Raw genomic sequence first — 24,447 nt, 5'->3', positions numbered from 1 at the left:
GGTGACAGGAGGGACACCGCAGGCCCAGGGCTGTTGGGAGAGGCACCACAGGCCAGGGGCTGGCGGGAGGTGACGCTGGGTGGTGAAGGCCCAGGGGGTGACAGGGGGACACCGCAGGCCCAAAGTGGGGCAGGACAGCGGGCGGTGACAGGCTGGGGGGACAGCAGGGACACCAGCGGCCACGTGAGGCGCAGGGCGGTGGGTGCGGTGTGCCGTTGTGCGTGCGCCATTATGTGTGCGCGGTGACACGCTGACGGCAGCCCCTGCGGTTGTTGGCCGGGAAACCCCTCGGCGGAACGTTGGGGCAGGGGCACCCGAGTTGCCATAGTGAGCGGTTGGGCCGAGGTGCGCTGCGTGCGGAGAGGGAGCGGAGGCTGAGCCGGGGCCGTGGGGGCCTCTCCCCGTCGTCCACTCGCCCGCTTGGACTGCGAGGAGGAGCGGGCAGGAGCTGCCGCCGCGGCCCAGCTCCATCGCTGAGGGCTGTGGGCAGGGGCGTTGCAGGGGCGAGGGCCGGGGCCTTGCAGCACCGCCGGGATGGAGTCCACCACTCGGCCTCCATCAGCCGAGTCTGCCTGAGGCCAGGGGGCCTGGCCGTGGTGGAGCGCTGTGGCCTCTGAGCGGCCTTGAGCCCAGCCCGTGCTGCTTGCCTGGCCCCCTCCGTGGGCCCTTCCCCGAGCTGCCGCAGGCCCTGTCCTGGCGCGGAGGCTGCGACGCCGTCTGCTGCGGTAGACGTCGTCGCGGAGCAGGCACCGACCATGTCGTGCATCCACTATAAGTTCTTTTCCAAGCTGAACTACGATACAGTCACCTTCAATGGGCTCCACATCTCCCTGTGCGACCTGAAGCGCCAGATCATGGGCCGCGAGAAGCTGAAGGCGGCCAACTGTGACCTGCAGATCTCCAACGCCCAGACCCAAGAAGGTGGGTGGGGGTGGTGGGCACGGGGTGGGACGCGATAACGGGATTCGGCCACAGTCGGTAGCTGTGACTTGTGCTGGGGGCCCGACAGAGCTGTTGTTTTGTCGTCGCTGTCCTGACAGCTACCTTCAGGGCTGTGTTTTAGACACGTTTTTTAGCTTTAGTCCTTTCCGATTAAAAAAAAAAAAAAATAATTAACTTTTTAGTCTACATGGTTTGACTTCACCTTTAACAACATTTCCTCACCAAAATGCATTCAATTAATTGAGGCAAAGGAAAAATAAATGTATGAAAGCCAACTGGCCCCAGGTCCCTTCCCACAACGAGCTCAGCAATGTCCTCTGCTGTATGCAAACACTCTTCCACAAATTCTCTGACTGCTGGCTGAGCCAGTAGGATCCTTCAAGCACCAAATACCAATATGGGCCATGATGAGTGTCCTACACAAATAAAGCCGTTACTTCACCAAGCTATTGTCACTCCTCAGGTGATCCATTTAAATGTGGACTGATTGACTTGGAAGGTGAATTCATTTTTATAGCAGTCTGTCATTAGATGGCTGGAGCTCTCTTCAGCGTGCACTTAACAAGTGGATTGAAAACAAGCACGTACCTGTCTCTCTCCAGATACATGCAAGGATAGTCGCTTCAGAAGGCAGATGTCAATGCTTCTCCTCTAACGGTCAATGAATTGTCACAAGACACTAAAAGAGGTCTTATTCCTCTTTCTGCGTCGTACACCCGCTGTGCGTGTTCAAATTGACCGCTGCAGGCTTGCATGATTTGTGAATCAAAGCATTGGTTGCTGTCCTCATATATACAGTCTCTTTCTAGGAGAGGTGCTGCCGCTTGCAATCTTCTGCAGAACCCCCGCAATCCTCAGTTGGGCACAGGCGTAGCAAACCCCTGCCTTTTTGTGGAGCCACTGTTGCTTATCGCGTATCTCTGAAATCGAAATCCGGTGGTTTGTGATCTGGAGCAGGAAGAATATTCTGCACGGCTTCGTTCAGCAGCTCAAAACCTTGAAGCTTGGGGCTTCGAGAAGTGCAGCTGGCATGAGCTCCCCGTTCTTTGTCTGGGCCTCAGTACTGTCGGAGCTCCTGCTCCATCAAAACGTCCCAGGGCAGGCCTTTCTTGACAGGGGGCTGTGCAATGGTTAGATTTTCCTTTTGAGAAGAGCTCTAGGGGTTGGTTTCAGGATATGGGCCTTCTGGAAAAGCTTCTGGTTTTGTCAATGGTAGTCCTTTCTAGGACTAAGACACTGAAAAATGGAGCGTAAATTGTGAAATATTGCTATTTTGTATGTGATCACTGAGCAAAACCACCCTGACAGAGCTTGGCTGGGTATGCAGCATCTTTGGTTTTCAGACCATCGTTCTGATTTAGTCTGTGAAGGTAAGGGCTTTTGATATTGAAAACTGTAGGCAGATTACAGGGAATGGCTGCTGAGAGTGCTTTAACATATTTAGTCATATCCAGCTTGTGGAAGTGCAATATCAAAACCATTCTCATGGAGAGATCTTTGCATTTTAAGCTGTCTCAGTCCAAGTGTCTCAGGCAGGTGGTTTTTTGTTGGGGCCTTGTGTAAAGGTCAGGCGGCTTTCCTCCTCTTCAGCAGACTGACATGGTGTGAGCCAAGGCAGAGCATGGGTAGCTTCAGGCACACGCTGTTTTCGAGAGGCTTTCCGAGGCTGCCTTCCTAAGGAATTTCCTTTGAGTCTCTCTGCTCTGCAAAAAGTGAATGGAAAGTATTCACGTTCCTTTGGTTCGTTCAAACGAGATGAGCAGCTGAAGAGGGGAGATACCGCGTTGGAGCCCATTCTGCCCTGCTTGTGAAAGCAAGCTCAAAAACCGCCCAACATTTCTGTGATCCAAATTCTAGAACTGCCAGCCCCGTTTCCATTTCAGTGTAACGAGCAGCTGAGAAGTGTGGCTGTTGATGGATGAAGCTCCAAGAAACAGGCAGCGAGGGCAGGCTCTCTTCCGTGTTCTGTCCGTCCTGAGCACCAGCAGCGTAGCTGAAGCGTTTTTAGTGAACGGCTACTGAAGCAATGGCGCAGAGTTTCCAGGCTTTAGCGCAGTGCCTGTTTTGCTGCAGGGCAAGCTGGTCAGGCTTCAGAATCTGGTTTATGCAGGTGAGACTTTGCTGCTGTTTGTTTTTCTTCAAAGACCTCCTGGGTTTGGAGCCCAACAGCAGCAAAAGCCACTTCAGCTAGGTCAGGAAAGAACCTCATGCATTAGCAGAGCCTCCTTTAGTGACCCTTGGGACCATTTTGCTGTTGGCATTCCAACTATTTTAAAAAAAAGAACAAGATGGTGCTGCTTGTGTTTGATTATCAGACCTGAAGATTTCTTGAACTGTACTGTTAGTGTGTTGAGATGATAAAAGCGTGATGTTACACATCAAATTTTGCTTTGACATCTGTGAGGGGGTTCTCTGAAGTGCTGTGTAATTAGCTATTAATACACATTCTTAGGAAGCGACTAATGTTTTTGTCTGTATTTGTGTTGTTTGCAGAATACACCGATGATAACGCCCTCATTCCTAAGAACTCCTCGGTCATCGTTCGAAGAATCCCTGTTGCAGGAGTTAAAGCTGCCAGCAAACCCTACGTGATGTAAGTATCCGTAAAGCATTGCATTCTTTGTTGGGGGTTTCAGTGTGTTAACTTTTTTATTGCTCTTAGTTTACAGAGGCATTCCGATTGGATCTTTCTTGTGAAAGCTGCTGTTAGTTTTTGTTGTAATGGGGTAAATTTTAATGTATCTGTCCCAAAGCAGACTTACCTTTTCAGACCTGCTGGGCCATGGGGTTCAACCTCCAACAGTGGTAACTTTTAAGATGGTTTCATTGGGTTTGTTCTTGGGGTTGATTCTTCTGAGAGCCAAGTTGTGGATCCTGTTTCCTCTACGTGGAGAGATTCCTTATTATATGTGTTTGCTTTGATGGCTTTTATAGTACAGACAGATAGGCATTGTAGTGTAAACTTGTAATTTGTTCCCATCTCCGAAGAGTCTGCTTCTCGGGGTTTGACTCTTCCTTGCATTTGGGGGAGGGAGGGGGAGGGATATGGCAGCTCTTCTTACCCCCCAAATCTGGGGCTTTTGCACGCTAGCTCTAGAGGACAGACCAAGAGTTGCCGGCTGGCGAACCATGCAAACAAGAAGTTCCATTCAGAAGTGATTCTTAGTAGTTTCCTAAAGACAATGTCCGTTTCAGGCAAGAGAAAAACAACAATATCCTAAAGTATATTGCCTTTTGTGCAAGTACGATGAAGGAATGGTTAATCCTTTCCAAACTTGAAACTCAGTAAGCCGTTTAGCACGGTACCAAATGTTACTAGTTATCCTTCTAAGTCTGTTTTTACCCTGAGGTGATACCGGTGCCCCAGGTTTTAGTTCTGTATTCCTAAGATTCACGGAGGACAGAGAACCGGGCATATTGATTAAAATGACAGCCCTTCAAATGCAATCCCGACTACAGGATTATTGCTGTCATTTATGTATTCATGCAGTCCAGTTCTATATTAGCTCCACTGGCATTGTTTGGAGGGTCCTGTTTGCCAGCCTACTTAAAGATACACCTCTCCACCACAATTAGTTGATATTATTAGCTTGGGGTTCTGCCACGTCTTTCTAATGTTGGTTCTCAGTAAATAAACTGATGAGTTACAGCGTGTCTTGAACCAACAGTACAGGAGCATCCTGGGACCCAGGAAGCCTTTGCAAGCAAAAACCCCTGAATTAATGTGGCTCTGCATGTAAACTTTGGGCGTATTACTGCCGTGGTTGTTACAGTGCTTTCAGGCGCTGCCTGGTAATTCTGGACGCCACAGCGTTGTGCTTATAAACAGGGCCTTGTGTTGGGGGTTAATTTCAACGCGTATGCTTAGCGCCGTCTTGTCAATGCATCCTCCGTTTCGGGTTGGATGGCACCCTCTCCTGGTATTGTAATGCTGCCCTGAAAGGAGAGGAGAGATGCTGCTAGCATCAAAGACCAAATAAATGCCTGCATGTGGGGATGAGGAAAGAATGGCACTCTCTCTATTTGTACCTAAATTCCACTGCAGCCTTTGAATTGCCTCTGCTCATGGCACACTTTGGAGGATGTATGAATTGTTTGCTAACGCTATCAGCGGTTGCATGTCTGATCCATGATGAGTAGCATGCAGGTACAGATCAATGAGTGTGTGGAATCTCAGCGAGTGTTCAAATGTAATAAATATTTCCTAAACTATTGTAACATTGTCAAGATTATCTTAATGCAAATTCTGGCAATCAAGACCTTTCTCTTTTGTCGCAGGACTCCTAAATCGCACAAAGCCCCAGGAACTGCTTTCAGGTGACCTTTCTATTACTATTTTGAGTCAATATAGCATACGTAACACATTTAATATTTTGGCACTTTCATAGCTAAATATGGCAGATACCTGAGCACAGGGCTTGGGCTTCCACAAAGCAACCCTGTTCTAAAGACTCTGCTGCTGACGGGTTTGGTATTTCTTTGTCCGACGGCTGATTTTTTTAACATAAGTGCACTTGCACTTCAAAGTGTCTAGACTGTCCCTGTTCTTTCTTAGAAACTAAAGTGCTGTATCTGGTGCCTATTTGTAACGCTGGGGGCACCCACATTGGCTAAAGTGACCTTCGTGTTTTGGTGGCTGATTATGGAAGAACACAGACCTGTAGTACAGACTTTGTATTTTTGATATTTCCATAGCAGAGACAAAATACCTGAGGGCTTGCTCTTGCACTGCTGTGTTCTATAGCTGTAAGCCTTAGAGTAATTTGTGACAAAGTAGAAACGTGATTTGGGGATTTTTTTTTAGTTGCACTGCATGTACCAAGGGAGAACAGTTTGTGTATATGAATAAATTTCCACATGTACGAGACTATCGGGACATAATGTTTTGATATTCAGGTTTTATAATCGGTTTTCACTACTTTACGTTGGGTACAAGTGCTTTATTTGAAGTTCTGATCACCTTTATTTCTTCTTCTAGAAGAAGTCGAACTGAGCCAGCGAGTGGCACATCAAGAGCAGTATGTAAAACACAATCTCACACTTTTTTCTACACACTGCCCTTAATTCTAAACAATGCAGCTTTGTAGTAGTTTTCCAAACATGAACTTAATATCTTTTCCAGTACAACATAGCATAGGTTGTAAATACAATGTCTTTGATTGGGCATAGTAAAAACTGAGTAATGCCATTATTTGCACAGCTCTGATGTGAACGTTGGTATTTGTGCCCAGTAATGCGTTGTATTTCGTACTGAGTCTGCTAGAACATGTCCTGAATGACTTTGTGTTGTACAGAGGACGCGTGATCGGTTTTAGATCATGTAGGTTCAGGGTTTGCACAGCTGAACGTGGTGCCGTGTTCTCCATCTGGCTGCCTAGAGCTGGCAAGATGTATGTTTGTACAGCTTGTCGTGTGCTTTTTGTTTCTTTCAGGAATAAAGCACTGGAAAGCTTGCCAATTGTTGTTGAAGAGTAAAGCAGCAAAATTGAAATGAGTTAAGAGTTTTTTAAAAAGCATGCACAAAAGCTTACACTTTGAATATTTCTTCGTTGTCTTGTCTTGTGTTAGCTATCATTCTCCACTTCCACATTTGCGCTCTTGCCCTAATGTTACTACGCCCAAAGCAGGAAAGTGGATCCTTTTTGACTTCGATTACTATTTCAGTAACAGCAAGGATCTCTAGTTGGTGTTTGTCCTTCGAGGCTGCAGAAATGCAGAGAGTCATGGCCGTTGTTTTAGCACCGTCAGGCACAACTGTGGTCCTTCCTGGCTGAATTTTTAGTTTGGCCAAACTCTCGGTCACCTTTATTTCAATAATTTGAGCAGTTGATTTTTGTCTAGACAAAGTGGTGGTTACTTGTATGGCTGATGTGTTGGTGATGGATTGGTGTTCTTATTTGGGTTTGGTGGGGGACGGTGAATATTCTTAAACTGGTGGACAGGAGGGGCAGAGTTCATGTTTCAGGGCATATACGCCTGTGCTTTATTTTGACGGGCAACTGTACTGCGTTCATAAACCCAAACCGTGTGCATTTCTAAATGATGAGACGTTAACTGCTTAATTTACAAACTACACTGAAAAGAAGTCTCCTGTCGTGATGCTTCCTTCTCAAACAAACTCAAGTATTTTTTTAAGTCCTTTTGAGCTGAAAATTGACAGCTTCCTTACCCTTTCAGCTTTTAAGCAGTTGTGAACATTGGACAGGGGTCCTTCTCTGCGATATTCTGGAGCAGTGAGTTGATCGCAAGCGGGTTTGGTTCTTTTAGTTTCTTCTCATGAACCACATAGGCACTCTTAAGCTGTCATAGGCTTGGACTTTGTTTTGAGCAGATACAGATTGCACTAGGTTAGAAATGCCTCTTTGAGTGACACTCAGAGGACATAGCGCAGGCTCTCAGGCTACAGCAGAGGTTAACTATTGCTGTGTTTTGATTGTAGAACTTGAATCTGTGTTTCATTTTTTGTGAACAGATTGATGACTCTTCTGCATCTATTTCTCTGGGCCAGCTTGCTAAGGTATGTACGTATTCTTGTCAAATACTTTAAAAAAACTGTGTTAGCTTCATATTTTTAAGTCCTATACCGTGATCTGTAGCTGGATGACTGTTGTAATGTGAACACAACTTTAATTTAATTCTTAGCAATTTAAAGTTTTTATTTTAACTTTAAAACGTGTGTATATTTTGGTACTATCCTGTAAAGAGGAGTTACCAGTATGGGAACTCAGCCTCAACATAATGTTGCAGTATTACTCATCTGCAAGACACAAAGCAGCAGCACTTCGGAAGCCGTTTACCGTTTTTCCTATGTTTTGTTAATTTTGCGTTGGAAACTAACACACTTTTTACAGAAGAATTTAATTGGCTGTAAGTTATGGCCATTTCAAGGGGGTTTGCAACAGCCAAAATAGAAGCGCTTCTGGAACACGGACAATTGCATGGCTATTTTTGAATTTCTAGTCCTTATAGTTCTAGATGCATTCTGCGGATGCTGCACAATTTCATCAATTGTAGCGTATCTACAGTGGACACCACGATCTAATTTGTTTGAATGCAGACTGTGTAAATTGTGTCAGTGTACCTAACTGTCGAGAGGAACATGCCGATGCGCATGTGTGGCATTTTAGCAGATGTGCCCTTCTGAAACGGTTGTAATGCCCTGTTTTGCTATGGAGCTGCTTGCTGGTTTTGCTCAGCCAGGTGTCACTTTGTCGGGGAAAGCACTAGTGATGGCCCTTTGTGACAGGCGTAGTGCTAGCCAACTGAATTCCTAGTCTGCAAAGTTACAAAGATTAGAGAAGGCAGGGCTTAATGCAGAGGAGCTGGTTCTTTCTTCTGAAAATAAAGGCTGGAGTTCATTGCCGAGAAAGAGAAATCTCTCCCCACGGGTAACTTCTTCCCTCTCTTCCTGCAGAAATTAAATTGTGTACACTGGGGGGAAGGAAACATAAATTTGTTTGGAAGGCAGCCACCAAAAGAAATTGGTCTCCATTGGTGCTGTCTCTGAACGTGTCCTTGGTTCTGTAAACTCCTGTGAAGTTTTACTCTGAAATGTGAAAACCTGTCCAAGTAGGGCACACATTGAAGCTTTTGAGAAAATTTAAGTATTTCAGAAAAATACAGGAACATAGCATAAAGCAGCTCAAAACTGTTACTTGCTCTGACCTCTTCAGTGCAGACTGGCTTAGCATGGAGGCAATGTGTTAGCAGGTTTCTGTTTTATTATTCCTATGTATGAAACGCTATGTTTGAATTTTGGTCTATTCCTAGTAAGGTTTTGTGGGTTTTGGGTGTGTTTTGTAAACCGTTTGGGTTCAAACAAACGAGTCAAGTATCTGTAAAGTTTTCTATAAACATTAATGATTTCATAGATGTCGATCTGCATTATGTGACTGTGGAGAAAAAACTGTGTATATGAAACAACCATTTCAGAGAATGTTGAACCTGGTTGGTTGCTTTTGGGAGTGAATGCATCTAAAAACAAAAGCAGGAGTGGTTGACCTGCATGATCAGTGCCTGAAGGTCCAGATCATTTACAGTCACTCCCTCAGGCCCTGCTTGTATCTGGGCTGGTGTGTAATAAAAACATTGGAACAAACACGACTTAAAAGAAAAATCAGCTACCTTCAGTAATTCTGGATAAGGTTTCTATTACGATTTGTATGTTAAAAGGACACAGTAAACTGGAAAAACCGGCAGGTTTTGCTTGCTGCAGTTAAATCGCTGAATATGAAGAGGGTAGCGGGGGGGAACGTGCAGCTGGGACTGCCTACAGCACATCGTGGTCCACTGACAAGAATCTTTTGTCTTGCTGAGGGATTATAAAAAGCTTGATTCCTTTTAATGCTTCTGTGTCTGAAGCTGAATTTCAGCCAGCAAGACCCACTTCCCCGACTCTTGTGTGTCCTTTTACTGCTGCGAAATGTAAATAATGGTACTTGCCTGCATCTTTTTCAATTAAATGTCCAGGGGCTATCTTCTGCTTCAAATAGTCTGGGGCTTAAAAATCCGTTTAAAAGTGCTGGATAGTATAATTTTTCCTACACAGAGCTTCAGTCCACTTGGAAGCACATTGGATTGGTTACAGGAGTCTTTGTGTGAGGTACAAAGAGAGCCCAAGGTTTGGAGTGCCCAAGAAGGCTCTTTTCAAGTAGGTTCCCAGGCCCATAAACCCCCTGCAGTGGCCTAAGGACTCCCCAGCGCATCTTCAGCACGGCTCTGTTTTCTGTCAGCGGCTGTTTTCATGCAACCTCAGCCCGCGTTGTGCTGCTCTTTGCAGGATCGGGGGAGTGGTGGTGTCTTTGGCCGTGTGGGCTGAAATGTGTTTCTAATGTGTGTATTGCCTGTTGAACAGACTGCCAATCTGGCTGAGGCCAATGCTTCTGAAGAAGATAAAATCAAGGCTATGATGACACAGTCCTGCCATGAGTATCATCCAATCAAGTAAGTGTTGATAACGTCCAATCTGTTCTTTGAAGATGATGGAAAAATCGTAGAGATGTTTGTTTTAACAAGAGAGACGCACGCATAGCTTTTTCTTTTTCCCAAAAACCTTTTAGTTACATGAAGAAACCCTTGGGTCTGCTTCCACCATCATATACCTGCTTCTGTTGCGGACAACCTGGCCACTATATAAAGAACTGCCCAACAAATGGGGTAAGATTGAGGGGGACTTCTGGTGTTACTTGGGGGTTCATTTTTTTACCTTGGCAGTTACCTAACAACTACATGACTGCTCATCTTTGGAATTGTTTCTCTGGGGGTGAAGCCCTTCAAAATTCAAGGGAAACCTGGAGTTGTAAATGTAAACTTTTATTTTTTCCAGGTCATAGACATTCAATATGTCCATAGATCTTTCTCTGTGAACTTTCATGCATATTTTTAGATATTCCAATATCATTGGAAATGTTTCTGGTTTTAACTCTTTTTAACAACAGTTCACAGTTTTTAGTATTTCGTATAAACCCAAGCTCCTTTCTGTTGACCCCACCCGCTGAATATTTGCCTGTTTTAATGACACAAGCCTCTGGGTGAGTATGCATGCCATTTACCGTTGTATATGCGTGAGGTATGAACTGAACCTTCATATACAGTTCCTCAGTGCCTGGTTCAGAGCACTGAACTGAGCTTGCCCTGGGAATTGCGCTTTGGAGGAGGAGCGGGTTGGTGTCTTTTCTGAGCGGAGGGCAGGCTAAGGGATATTTCACCCTTAAGGAACCTGAAGTTAAGCCCAAGAGTGTCGACGGCGTTCAAAACACTGCTCAAGCCTTGGAACACCCTGGCTATATTCATTTAGGAAAATAAGTATTTTAGTCAAGCAACCCTTCTGTTAAGGAAAAGGAGAGGATTAAAGGCTTTTGCTGCTTAGAATAATCATGGGCATGTCATTTTAAGTGTGGGTCTTAAGATGAGCTATGTTTGCCTTTCTTCTCTTAACAGGGCAAAAATGTTGAGTCTGTTCCCAGAATTAAAAGGAGCACGGGAATTCCACGGAGTTTCCTGATAGAGGTGAAAGATCCCAATACAAAGGGTGCTATGCTAACCAACACTGGGAAGTATGCCATACCAGCTATTAATGCGTAAGTAGGGAATTCATTGGACCGACCCAAAAGCGAATGAGAGAAACTGTGCGTAAATGTCTGAGTGGCCAGGCGACCAAATCGGCCAGCCTCTGTAATTGCAGGGGAGGAAGCATTGTCGTTGTATCTGAACCTTAAAATCTGTGATACTTTCTAAGATTAAAATAGGGTGGCCCTACTGCTCATGGCCCTGGAAGCTGGTTAAACTAGTGCTGTGCTAAGAATCTGTATTTCTGCAAAATATTTCAGTAGTGTTGACAGTGGGAGTTGTTCTCTCTGAAAGCTCGTTTTGCTGCTGGTTTATGTTTCAAAGGCTTCTTGCAAAATGTAACCCATCGCCGTTGGACTGAGATTTCCTCCCCCTCTGACTTTTATCCAAGCTCACGTGTGAAACAGGCTGAAGTTTCCCTGTTGCTCTAAACTCAGAAAATCCAGCAGTGGGCTGACAAGAGGGGCTGTTACGAAATGCACTTGGTAGCACTTCTGCTTTTCTGTCGTGGATCTCCTTTTGTAGAAGCTGGAACATAGACTGCCCTTATTTATAAAATGGAATTACTCGGAGACTCACTTCATCCTGAGCCTGCAATTTACCTTTACCCCCTGGCAAAGGAGAGGTGGGATTCCTTGCACCCAATTTCTAGCTGTCAAAACATTATTGTTGTAGTTGGAGCCAATTTCTTAGTTGATCCAATGAATGGGAGAGTTCTGCAGAAGGAAAATTGTTCCCCCCTCCCTCTTCTGGTCTTGTGGCTATAGAAAAGCAGTTTAAACGAGATGCCTGCGTCTTCGAAGGCTAGTGTGGAGCGAGGAGAATTCCATCTCTTGTCTTCCTTTGATAAAATCCTACGCTTGGAAAAGTTTTCCTTTCCTCGTCTTTCACTTTTTTCTTTTTCCTCCCCTCCCCCCCCTCCAGGGAAGCTTATGCCAGAGGCAAGAAGGAAAAGCCACCCTTTTTACCCGAGGAGCCGTCCTCCCCCTCCTCCTCCCATGATCCCGTTCCAGAGGAGCTGCTGTGTCTCCTTTGTAAAGATACAGTGACTGATGCCGTGGTTATTCCCTGCTGTAGAAACAGTTACTGTGACGAATGTAAGTGTTACTCCCAGGTTTGTTAATCCCAAACATCAAACTGATCTTCTGAAAGCAGACATAGGAGATAACGGCATTACTTTGTCACCAGTTCGATTTAAGACTGAAGTATAGCCTGACTAGGAAAGGACTCTCCTTGTAGAAAGGAAAAAAAAAAGGCAGAAAGCTTTTTCCCCTTTTTATGTATCTCGTTAAATCTCTTTACACGCGTGTCGTGGTTTAACTCCAGCCGGCAACTAAGCACCACCCAGCCGCTCGCTCGCTCCCCCGCAGTGGGATGGGGAGAGAATCGGAAGGGTAAAAGCGAGAAAGCTGGTGGGTTGAGATAAAGACAGTTTAACAGGTGAAGCAAAAGCCGCGCGCACAAGCAAAGCAACACAAGGAATTCATTCCGTCCTTCCCATGGGCAGGGAGGAGTTCAGCCATCCCCAGGACAGCAGGGCTCCATCACGCGTAACCGTTACCTGGGAAGACAAACGCCATCACTCCCAACATCCCCCCCTTCCTTCTTCTTCCCCCAGCTCTATATGCTGCGCATGACGCCATACGGTGTGGGATAGCCCTTGGCTCAGCTGGGGTCAGCTGTCCCGGCTGTGTCTCCTTCACACTTCTTCTGCCCCCCCGGCCTCCTTGCTGGTGGGGCGGTGTGAGAAGCAGAAAAGGCCTTGACTCTGTGTAAGCACTGCTCAGCCATAAGGAAACCATCCCCGTGTTACCAACCCTGTTTCCAGCACAAATCCAAACCATAGCCCCCCACTAGCTACTATGAAGAAAATTAACTCTGTCCCCGCCCAGACCAGCACAATACGGAAGGACGAGTATGAGAAGAGTGCGTAATTGTGCAGGAGATTCCAGAATTAGATAGTGACTGCATTTATTTGTCCACAGCCCTTTCTCTCATACAAAATTATATAGCCAGCTCTGGTGATTTGGTGTGGTCTGCAACAAACGGATAGTCAGGCATTTAATCCGCCTTCTTCTCCACCGGAGGGTTGGTTAAAACCTTCAGAACTCAAACCTCCTAATGTGTTGAAATGTGTTTTCTTCATTAACCTTGAGGTTAGTGACTTCTCACTGTACTAGCCAGCGGAAAGAAGATCAGTCGGAACATCAAGGCACAGCCTCCTCTACATCTTCAGGTGTTGCATGAGTGCAATATCAAACCGTATAGTTATTTGCTGCAGACTGGAAATTTTTTACACTGTTGAACATTGATCGCTCCGTGCTCTCAATTCAAGACCATATTCACCCATTAACCACACACTTGTGTTTAGAATTGATTAGACCCCAAAAATACTCCTTAGTTTGGCTAAAAGCTGTTTTGATGATTCTGATGATTCACAGGTATTAGAACAGCGTTACTGGACTCTGAGGAACACAGATGCCCCACATGTCATCAAACAGACGTTTCTCCTGACGCTTTAGTCGCCAACAAGTCCCTACGCCAGGTAACACGATGACTTTCACGTAAACTGTTGGCAAGGAAAAGTCTATTTTTCAAAAGCTGAAAGGGAAGAAGATATTCATTTACCTCTCCTTAAGCAAGGCTAAATGGAGTAAGGCTCAATTTACTTTTCAAATACGTTATCTGTTGTTACAGAAGCTTACAACTCTTTAGAGACAATCTGGCAAATTCAGGTCACCCTTTTGTTTAACAGGCTTGTCTCACTTTCAAACTCAGTGCTAACGCTGGAGTACTTTAAATACAGCTACTCTGAGTTGCAAGTCATGAATATCAGTGTTCAGTGTGATGTATCCATACATCTGTATGTTGATTCATTTTAGGACTGATAGCATTTACAGGATACACAAGGAGTTTTACTCCGTGCAGGCTTTTCTTCGTCTGTCTACTGAAGTTTCGTATTAACTTTTTGTAAATGCTTTCCTGCCTCTAGGCTGTGAACAACTTCAGAAATGGGACTGGCTACGCAAAAGGGCTCCATAAGCAGGTTCAGCAGCAACAGCAGCAGCAGCCGCCACCGCCACCACCTCCACCACCACTCCTGAGGCAAACAACAGCCCGCAACCTGCAGCCTCTGCTCTGGCCAACAATTTCCAGCCAGCGGGATCCACTCATGAGTCCACTGGCTTGTCTGGCTTCTTCTTCTGTTGCTGCTCTGTCATCGTTGGCCCCTGCTGAAAAGCCAGGTGGACCTTTTTGGTAAGGAAATCTGTAGATCAACACGAATATAAAAGAAGTTAGATTGTTTCTCCTGAGCTTCTCAGCTAGCGATTTCTATAGCATTAGTGACAGTTCCAGAGAACTGTGGCCGTTCTGGGTTTGGGTTTTACTTTGAATGAGGACACTTTAATAATTTGGAAGCGTGCCTCATGCAAGAATTTTCTCCAAAGTATTTTGGTTTGCTTCTCTTACAAGTCATTCAGTACGCGTTGACCCTGAAAGAGGAACTTTTTTCCCCCAGGAGCCCTTTGAGTTTAAGTGGCTAGCAATTCCTAAAGTAAGCATTTGGTTATGTCAGAGCTTCTGGAGTGCATTCATTTCTCTTTAGTACTGAGGAAATAATCGTTTCCTGAAAAGTGAAAAAGCCCAATGAGAGGTAAAACTGACCAGGTGTTTCACATCACTTTTTTCTACAGTATTTCTATCATCAGTATTATAAGTCAGAGTCATTCTCAGTAATGCCGTGTAGTCAGCGCCGCACGCAGATTTGGATAATAAACATTGAAACACTGTAAATTTGAAGTCTTTACAAACATTTACCAACAAAGTCCTAGTTGGCAACCCAGTGAAGCGGTATGAAAATACATGGAAAATCTGTACTGTTGTTGAGGGCTTCTGTCCTTTCGATTTTATGCCTGGAATGCAAAGAGCCACTCTGTCCAGAAGACTGTCAGGCGCAGCTGTACCGTTGACTACAAAGGTCACAAGTCAAAAGAACCTCTAAGGCAGCCACTGAGCCAGCACATAAACGTTTCCCAAGAGAATTTCAGTTCTTGCATCTTCCACAACTGAGAGTCAGTGTCTGGGCTATACGTACTCCAATCCTTTTATGTGCAGCCAGCTTACTAAAATATTTTTCCGGTGAGCCCTGGCAGCCAAGAGGGCAAACTGCATCCTGGGATGCATCAAAGGCAGGGGAAGCAGCCAGTGAAAAGAGGTCATTATCCTGCTGTATTCAGCGTTGCTGCGGCCTCCCCTTGAACACGGTGTGCAGTTCTGGGCCCCACAATTGAAGAAGGAGGTGAAGGTCCTTGAGTGCGTCCAGAGGAGGGCAACAGAGCTGGTGAAAGGGCTGGGAGGAATGTCCTCTGAGGAGCGGCTGAGGACTCTGCCTTTGTCCAGTTTGGAGAAGAGGAGGCGGAGGGGCCACCTCATTGCCCTCTGCAGCTTCCTGCGGAGGGGACGTGGAGAGGGAGGTGCTGATCTCTTCTCGGTGGGATGCAGTGATAGGACACGTGGGAATGGTTCCAAGCTGTGCCAGGGGAGGCTTAGACTGGACATGAGGAAGCATTTCTTTACCGAGAGGTTGTTCAAACCCTGGAACGGGCTTCCTGGAGAGGTGGTCGATGCCCCAAGCCTGTCAGTGTTGGAGAGGGATTTGGACAGTGCCCTTAATCCCATGCTTTAACTTGGTCAGCCCTGAATTGGTCAGGCAGTCAGAGCAGATGATCGTTGTGGGTCCCTTCCAACTGAAATAGTCTAGTCTATTCTGTTCTATTTCTCGTTAAATGCCACTAGTCCAAACAGACTTCTCGTCAGTGCTTCATTTGGAATCGGCCAACTTCCCATTTGTACATCTGGAGAAGATTATTTTTTCATTTTTTTCCCCATTTACTATAGTCAGCCTTTTCTCACTTGGGACTTTGTATTTCAAGTAGCACTTCAAAACACTGTTTGAATAATAAAAATTTGGGTTTTTTTGTAGTGATGCCGGTACTGTTCTGCCTCCTGCTGCGCTGGTGAGTGCTGCTGGGCTTTCTAAATCTTCCTTTCAGTCAATCGGCAGTTTGGTGGAAGAGAAGGTAAATTTTATTTCAACATATGCAGTGCTGCTTGTATTTTAGCAGAGCTTCTTTTCCAACTGTTTGCATTTATTCACAAGGGCTGTCGGGTTCCTGTAGTAAGACAACCAGCGTTACCAAGTCTTCTGGGCCCCCAAGGACACTCAATACACACAACTGGTAAGCAACTATAACTTGAGAAGTTCTTTTCAAAACTTATCTTCAGATCAACTGAATGGGATTTTTTTCTTTTTCCTCTCTCCACGCCAAAAGGCCATCCCAGGAGAGCCAGCGCAGTTCGCTCAGCAGCTGGCAGACCAGGCTGGGAGCTGTAAGTATGCTACAGAAATTCAATATATTCCTACTTGTAACCTGTTAAACGAGACCATAACACGTAGCTTATACAGTAAATAATAATGTAATAACTTAAAGCTGATTTAGAATGAAATAAGTGTGCACAGATAGTTGTGGAGAATACAAGTGGTAATTCGTTTTTAAATGGCTTCGTTTGAATTGGCTTTAACGAAGGGGATCTATGCTTGCAGTAAGAGTATTTAAAAGAAAACTGCAGCACATGATTGAGAAGAGGACTCTGAAAAATGAACACTGTTTGAAGAAAGCATAATTACATACAAAAATGAAATATCATTAAAGGGTGAGGTGGAAAGCCACCCTTCTGATCACTGGCTGAATAGGGCTGGAGAAATTGATTTCCCCATAGAAATCAGCCTCCAACATTCTTTTTTACCAACTTAGTTGATACTGATTGAGCAAAGCATTGGATAGTCAACACTGTGTTGTGTTATTTTATAAAAATTTTGAATGTCTTCAATTCAGTCCTCTGAAATAGCCAAGCTGCTTTCTCTCAGTTGGAGAGAGAGAGAGGAGTCTGTTTTCTCTATTATTGCAGTGTCAAGTTAGTCCTTCCTTTTGGTACGTATTTGTTATAGATAGATTGTAAGGGGGCATTGTGTTCATACTATGCTAAAGATAAATAAAAACAAACCCCAGGATCCATCCCACAGATTGTCTAAAATCTCAAATTCAGTAAGCCCGAAAATAACAATTTGGGGACAAAACCAGGCCAAACACATCCTCATGAGGCAACAACATAGGAGGCTTATGTGGAAGAAGTTAAAAGAAGTTTGAGAGAAGATGAGTTAGTATTTGTGCAGTGCTTTGAAGATCAGAAGTGTGAAGTATTGACCATATCAAGGAGTGGCAGAGGAGCGGTGGGCACTTGGCACAGGGGAGATGGGAGTGTCTTTCAAGCACGGGCAGCCTCCATCCACAGGCGCAAAGCTGAGTATAAGGAGAGAAGACTGAGGGAACCGCTGGGGCTGGGGATGTGGAAGGCGAGTCTGAGGATCAAGAAATGAGGGCAGTCTCTAATGAACAGACAGCAGGGAGAGAAATGCTTAAGTTGAGAACAAGAAGTGCTCGCCACCGTGCTCCCGCTTCCTTCGCCTTCCTCTTTAAAATTGGGGCAGAGTGTAACAAACAGTGACACATGTTTTTGGGTTTCTTTAGAAGTTCAAATCGAGGACGCCCGCCTAGTGAACGTACCCAAAGGACTCAGGCCCCAGCACTGCCACCATCAATAGCCATCTTTGTGCCTGTGCCTCCACCTCCCTTGCATCCTCCACCACCCCATGCCCTTCCTCTCCCACCGCGGGTACCACCGCCCCAGTTGCCTCCTCAGTTTCCCCCTGGTCAGCCTCCAGCTGCTGGGTGCACTGCCCCCCCTCCAGGATATCCCCCAGCTCCTGCCAACAGGTCGCCAGCTTGGGTACCAACAGCAGGACCAACGGCTCCTTCAAATACCATCCCAACGACACAAGCACCTCCTTTACCTAGGGAGGAGTTTTACAGAGAACAACAGAGACCTAAAGAGGAGTAAGTATTTGGCTCAATGAAGTTGCGTTGGTTTTCATTTTTGTATCTCTTGCGATAGTATATCGGACTGCAGTTACACTAAAGTGTGTCTGACATAAGCAAAGATGACCTAGTGGTTTTTGCAATATTCTTTTTCATTGCAGGTGAAACCATGCAAAAGTAAACCCAGACAAATGTCATTCTAAAGCTTTCCCTGAAACTTCTAGGCATTCTAAACTGGCTTTGCTTAACTAGGATGTTCACCTTTTGCATTTGCGTGCCGTAGACATTTTCTCCTATCGGCCAGGGTTTGTTTCTTGATGTCTTTTTGTAAGAAAGGTCAAACTATCCTTGTAAGAAAGGTCAAACTTCTTTTAACAGGGAGAAGAAAAAGTCCAAATGTGATGAGTTTACAAAGGATTTTGGTAAAGAACCGATGGAATATAAAAAGATTCAAAAGGAGCGTAGGCGTTTGTTTTCCAGGTAACTGCTTTACACGTCCGTAATGGAGAAGCGGGTTGTCTAGAAGAATCAGGAGGAGTTCGCCTCCACCTCTCCATCGTCAGATGGATTGGATGAGTCAAGGGATCAGCAGCGACAGGAGTAAATAGTCCTGGGTGTAAGATTGCAGTACAAGTCTTTTGCATCCTGTACAAATTGCCAAACCAGTAGTGAAGATGAAGAGACTCAGCTGGCATTTTAAAATGGAGCTTTGCCGTCTTCAGGCTAAATCGTGTTTTCTTGGTGTTTGATACTGCACTCTAGCCATTAAGACTTGCACTTTTTGCATCTTACTGCAACAAAAATGATTTGCACTGCAGGTAGTTGTTGAGTAGTGAAAAATGTGTGCGTTCATGTACCAGTAGAGGCCAGTATACCCCGCCTTAGATCAATCAATAGCTATGGTAGTTAATGTCATAGAAGTGGGTGGAAATACGCTTCCCCTTCCTGTATGTTGGTACACTAACAATGCAGCAGCTGTTCTGTCTCCTAAGCAGAAACTTTTACATACGATCAAGTTCTTCAGTTTGCAGTAGCAGTATGTCAGCAGCTGAAAGAAGCTTTGGCATTAGCCTGTGGAGAGGAAAAGAAACCCAAACCAAATGTGGGAGGAAAAAAACTGGGGAGAGCGACTGTTTTGAGTTAACTTCACTTTTTTTGTGTTTTGTGTTTTTTTTAAGGTCCAAGTCTCCCTATAGTGCTTCATCTTACTCGAGAAGTTCATACACCTACTCCAAGTCAAGATCAGGTTCTTCCCGCTCTCGCTCCTACTCTCGATCCTTTAGTCGTTCCCATTCTCGTTCCTGCTCACGATCCCCACGGTATTCAAGAAGAGGCAAAGGGAAGAGTCATAAATATCGTTCTAGGTCAAGGTCACGGGGTTATCACCATTCAAGGCTAAGAAGATACCGTTCACGATCAAGGTCTCCAGTGTTTAGAGGCCACTCTCCCACTACACGGACCGTACCTCGAGGGGAAGGAGGAAGGGAGTATTTTAACAGATACAGAGAAGTTCCTCCACATGATATGAAAGCGTGCTATGGCAGATCTGTTGACTTGAGAGATCCATTTGAAAAGGAAAGATACAGAGAATGGGAAAGGAACTCTAGAGAATGGTACAAAAAGTTTCACAAGAGCTTTGCTGTTGGCCCTCAACCTCCGCCTCCAGTAAACAGGGGCAACTTTTCTCCAGATAGGTTTGGTCCGCCTGGGACCAGACGAGAGAATTTGCCACAGGCTTGGGGACGTAGGGAGGATTATCCTGGTGGGCAGAGCCACAGAAATCGCAATACAGCTGGAAATTACCCTGAAAAACCTTCTGGAAGAGAGAGCCATGACATCCGAGATGCTACAAAATCCAAAGAGAAGGAGGTGGAACATCCACTGGGAGATGGCAAAGGAAATAAAGATAAAAACCCCCAGAAGAGAAGAAAAGGGGATGAGAATGAAGGCTTTCCCAAAGCTGAGTTGTTAGAAGGTGCGAGGAAAGCCAAAGAGCCAGTTCCAGCAGCAGATGTTAAAATGGACTCTCTGTTCATGCTCCCAAGAAGAGACGATGCCACCCCTGTGAGAGATGAGCCTATGGAAGCAGATTCTCTTGCTTTCAAACCAGTATCTGCAAAGGTGAAAAAAGAGAAGGAGAAGCCAAAAGCAAAAATTGACAAGACAAAGCGGAAAGCAGAAGCGGCTGTTCTGCCTAAGAACGACAGCATAATAAAACCAGCTAAAGCTTCCCAAGAGGAGGTGGACAGCGATCGTGAAGAATCTCCTCGAATGGAACCTGCTGTGAAAAAAGTGAAGGAAGAGTTGCCAAAGACAGACAGTGTTAAAACCTCTTCCTCTCAAAAGGCTGAGAAGGCTCTTGGTTCCCCACGGAAAGCTCACCCCAAAGTTACAAAAGATCACCCAGAAACCAGAGCAGCCAACGAGGAAACGGCAAAGAAAGACCATCGAAAAGAAACCAAGTCGGAGAAGCCCTCCAACAAAGAGGGCAAGTCAAAAACACCTGCTGAAAAAAGCAACCCCTCTGATGCAAAACCTGAACAAAGAAAACGAAAAGTAGATGAAAAGGTTGCTGAAGAACATGAAGCGACTTCCCTAAAGGCCTCTAAACCAGAAGCTGCTGACTCGAAAAGACCACCAAAGGGGAAGACTGAGCCTGATGGTGAAAAAGGAGAGCAAACTCCAGAAGAGGATAAACCTGCTTTTCTTAACAACCCCGCCAAAAAGATTAAACTTAACCAAGAAACTGGCAAAAAGGTTGTGAGTGGAGAAAATGTGCTACCTGCAGAAGAACCTGGTGAGAAAGCTGAGCCGAACAGCAGCAAAGTTAAGCAAGAAAAAGCAAAGGGAAAAGTAAGAAGCAAAGGAACGGCAGCTGATGGATCTAGTGCAACTCTGGTACATTGCACCAGGTACCTCATCTTTTCTTTTCCTATTCTTTCTTTCCTCCCTCCCCCCTGCAAACAAATGTAAAAGTCTTTATGGTGACTAATGAAAGGAACAGCTAAATCTGTGCTAAATGAGTGAATAATCTGTGATCTTTCCTGCTAAGCTGTACTTGGGTCAGAATCAAATTTTGTGAAAGAAAACAAGCAGTCTGTACTGCCCAGACAGCTCATAAGGTTAATTCATTGATGACGTCTTTCACCCTTACTTCTGGGACTTTTTTCCCCCCTTCTTATTCATTATATGTTGACTCTCTGAGGAGTCCCCTCGAGGTTTTCCTTCAGATCCAGCTTACTGCTAAAGGCAAGGATAACAGACATGTCTCTACCATGCAATATGTTGCCTTTGAAAAATTGCAAGGTGCTGTAATGATCTACTTTTGTCAGTATGAGATGAAACGATACCTTGCAGAAATAGCAGCTTGGTTGCCAATATCTTGTACTGATTTGAGCTTTGAGCACAGTGCCGTGTTGACACAGCTACACTGCTTCCAGCTCAGTGCCAACTTCTTTGAAAGAGTGAATCTAGTGTGAAGCTGTTATTACGTACATTTCAGCATCTAAAGAAGCCGGACAGCGCAAACTCAAACCATTTAAGACGTCACTGGAGACTTAAGATAGTGTCTTGATATTCTAAACAGTTTTTAAAACGTACATTTTTTCTGAAGAAGAACACTGGGACATGAGAATAAAACTGTGGTTGTGTATACCTCTCCCTAATTGCTTGCTTAGATGTCGAAACAAGAATGTATAGCTAATTTATCTACCATTGGTAGAAGCAGGACATGAAGGAATTACCAGGTCAGACAGTCCCCAATCTGATAATCTCGTGTCTTTGTTAATTAAATGTAGAGTAGGAAGGTACTAAATTAATTGATTGCTCGTAGTCTTAGCTAGTGGACTCATCCTTTCTCTCGTCTGTTCCCTTAATTGAACATCTTTTGAACAAATACGCAAGATTTAGAATGGAAACACAAGCCGTTTTCTAAACTGTTACGAAAGATGGCGGTGCGTATATCTCACCCATGATTAATGTCAGCTTTTTCCCTCTTAGCACTAGTTCTACTGGAGGAAGCCCCATTAGAAAGACTGAAGAAAAGCCAGACACAAAACAAACTGTCATTAAGACCATGGAGGAGTATAATAATGATATCACAGCCCCTGAGAAAGACATCCTTATTATGATCCAGGTCCCTCAGTCAAAGTGGGAGAAGGATGACTTTGAGTCTGAAGAGGAAGACATTCGATCTACCCAGGTGCCCGCAACCGTAGGAAAACCTGCTAATGTTATACAAAATGCGAGTGCTAAGCCACCAAACCCTGTAAAACAGAGTGAGAAAGAGACGGAGCCTTTGAAGGAAAGACAGAAAACTACAAAAGAGGTGAGTTATGAAAGCTCCCAGCATGACGCAAAAAGTTCAAAAAGTTCGATGTCAAATGAAAAAGGAAAAACCAAAGACCGGGATCATTCTTTGTCAGACAAAGACACCTCTGAGAAGAGAAAGAGCAGTGTTCAGCAAGAAGAAGACCCCTCAGAACATGCAACCGAGCAAGGAGATGGAAAAAGTATTTCCCAATCTTCCAAAGACCGCAGATTTTCAGAGAAGCCTGATACTGGCCATGGATCCGCTGCTAAAGACTTTACTCCTAAGCAAGACAAAAATTCTGACCGTGATGGCAACAGAGATTATTCTAGTTCCAAGCGTAGAGATGAAAAGAGTGAATTAGCAAGGGGAAGAGAGTCCCCTTCTCAAAACAGAGAATCTACGTCAGTCCAGGAGAGTAAGCCGAGAGACGAACGAGCAGAGCTGTCCGAAAAGTGCACTGGAGACGCCAACAGGAGCAGCTGCAGCCCTCCGCCTGAGCGGCAGCAGTCTGATCACAAAGCTGCTCACGATTCCAAGCGCACATTGGAGGAACCCAAACCTCTAGATATAAACGCAGGAGAAGAGAAAGAGAAGCACGTACCAGAAGTAAAGAGCAATGAAGAGAAAGAGCCAGGTGGTAATAAGGCACCTTGGAGAGAGGAATCGCCAGATGTAAAACATGAGAAAGAGAACGTGACTGGACAAAACAATAAAAGTGTTGCCCAGCCTAAGCCTCAGGTAAGCAGCTCCTCGCCGCTCTCTTCTGATCGAACGCGAGACACTGATGAGGCTGCATTTGTACCAGACTGCAATGAAAGTGAGAGTAAGGTATCTGCAAAAGGTGAGGAAGCGGCAGGGAAAACTCATGACGACCCAAAGGAAAAGGCTGTTGATAAGGTGAAAGAGGATACAGCAGCACCTGCTGCAGGTGACCGGCCTGAAGCAAGGCGAAGTCAAAGGCAAAGCAGTCCCAGTGTTAGGCGCAGCCGTAGCCAAAGCCCTTCTGAGAGTCAGACTGGAGGCCACAGGAGCAGTGCCAGCTCAGGAGAGAGGCAAGACAGCAAGAAAAAGAACAAGAAAAAAAAGAAGAAGAAGGACAAGAAGCAGAAGAAACAGAAGCAGCAGAAGAAACACATTGGAAATGAAATGGAATTGGAAAAGAGCCACAAACACAAGCACAAGAAGAACAAATGGAAGAAGAGCAAAGACAAGGAGCAAGATGACCAAAAAGTGAAATCTGTCCCTACATAGAATGACAGATAATGAAAAAAGACTTAATTCCCAAGTCATCTGTATTAAACTTTGTTGAAATGTGAACGAGTTCAAGCATTGCAAATGATGACATGAAAGACCCTGTGTTGCGCTTAAAAAATTGCCGCTGGATTGTTTGATTTTTACATCGGAGCTTTAAAAAGCGAACATTTTGTACAGAATTGTGAGTTGTGACCACGCAACATGAAAGGCGTTGCTGGGGCCTCTTACTTTTAACCACCGTTAATTAGTCTGGCTGGAGTTTTCTGTCCTGAAAATTTTCACAGTTGAATTTTCTTTTAATTGCCTGGCAGAAGCAGCTGGTATCTGTTATAAAATAGCAGCAGAATGATTTGCAGAACACATTGCAGCCTTGTTATGTCACTTCTTGATTACAATAAAATGTTTTCAGTAAACTACCCGGTGTGATGAGCTTTTCAGTGATAGCTGAACATCAGCAGAGCAAAGCCTAGTGACAGAAAAAAGCCGCCAGTAAAAGCTTGCTGGTAGCTGACATGTATGAAAAATAACGTCCACGGGTTTAATTTTGCAAAGAGCGGTAGGACTTTCAGTCTTCTGAACGGATGCCATGTGGGGAGGCGCTGCCGAGAAGAAAGCCAGCAAAGGGGAAAAGAATTGGAAGGTATTTACATATTTGTATGCAAAACACTTTCCTTCCAAGAGGAAAACCCCAGCCAAGTTTTCTGAAATGCAACCAGAAACGGAGAGCTAAACCAGCCAAGACTGAATTAACCGAATGAACCACTCAAGGGTGCCTTCAAGTTAGGGGTCCAGCTTCAAGCTGCGTGTCCAGCTCCAACCCACCCCTGACCCCGAGGTGTCACCAAGAGTCTGCAGACCTCAAGGAGAGCAATGGGGCTGGACCAGGCTGTGAAGCCTGGGCTGCTCCGATCCTGGCAAGGGGATCGATGCGGC

At 45.1% G+C, this 24,447-nt stretch overlaps 1 protein-coding gene across 1 annotated transcript; it reads left to right on the top strand.

Annotated features, from left to right (window-relative positions):
* Window positions 1–755: 755 nt before the first annotated feature.
* LOC309603549 (E3 ubiquitin-protein ligase RBBP6-like) lies at window positions 756–23,511 on the top strand (the record flags this gene model as incomplete). The annotated part of the gene is made up of 18 exons (XM_082338369.1): window positions 756–921; window positions 3,436–3,535; window positions 5,221–5,259; window positions 5,924–5,960; window positions 7,415–7,459; window positions 9,797–9,885; window positions 10,002–10,098; window positions 10,882–11,021; window positions 11,935–12,107; window positions 13,452–13,555; window positions 14,003–14,268; window positions 15,995–16,091; window positions 16,172–16,250; window positions 16,344–16,401; window positions 17,604–17,966; window positions 18,327–18,428; window positions 19,127–20,860; window positions 21,948–23,511. 18 exons carry the CDS (start codon window positions 756–758, stop codon window positions 23,509–23,511), a joined length of 5,253 nt encoding a protein of 1,750 aa, XP_082194495.1.
* Between the last annotated feature and the right edge of the window lie 936 nt (window positions 23,512–24,447).

This window comes from Platalea leucorodia (genome assembly GCF_965183815.1).
Source record: "Platalea leucorodia genome assembly, contig: HAP1_HAP1_SCAFFOLD_125, whole genome shotgun sequence".
Lineage (NCBI taxonomy): Eukaryota > Metazoa > Chordata > Aves > Pelecaniformes > Threskiornithidae > Platalea > Platalea leucorodia.
This window is presented reverse-complemented; position numbering and strand designations above follow the sequence as displayed.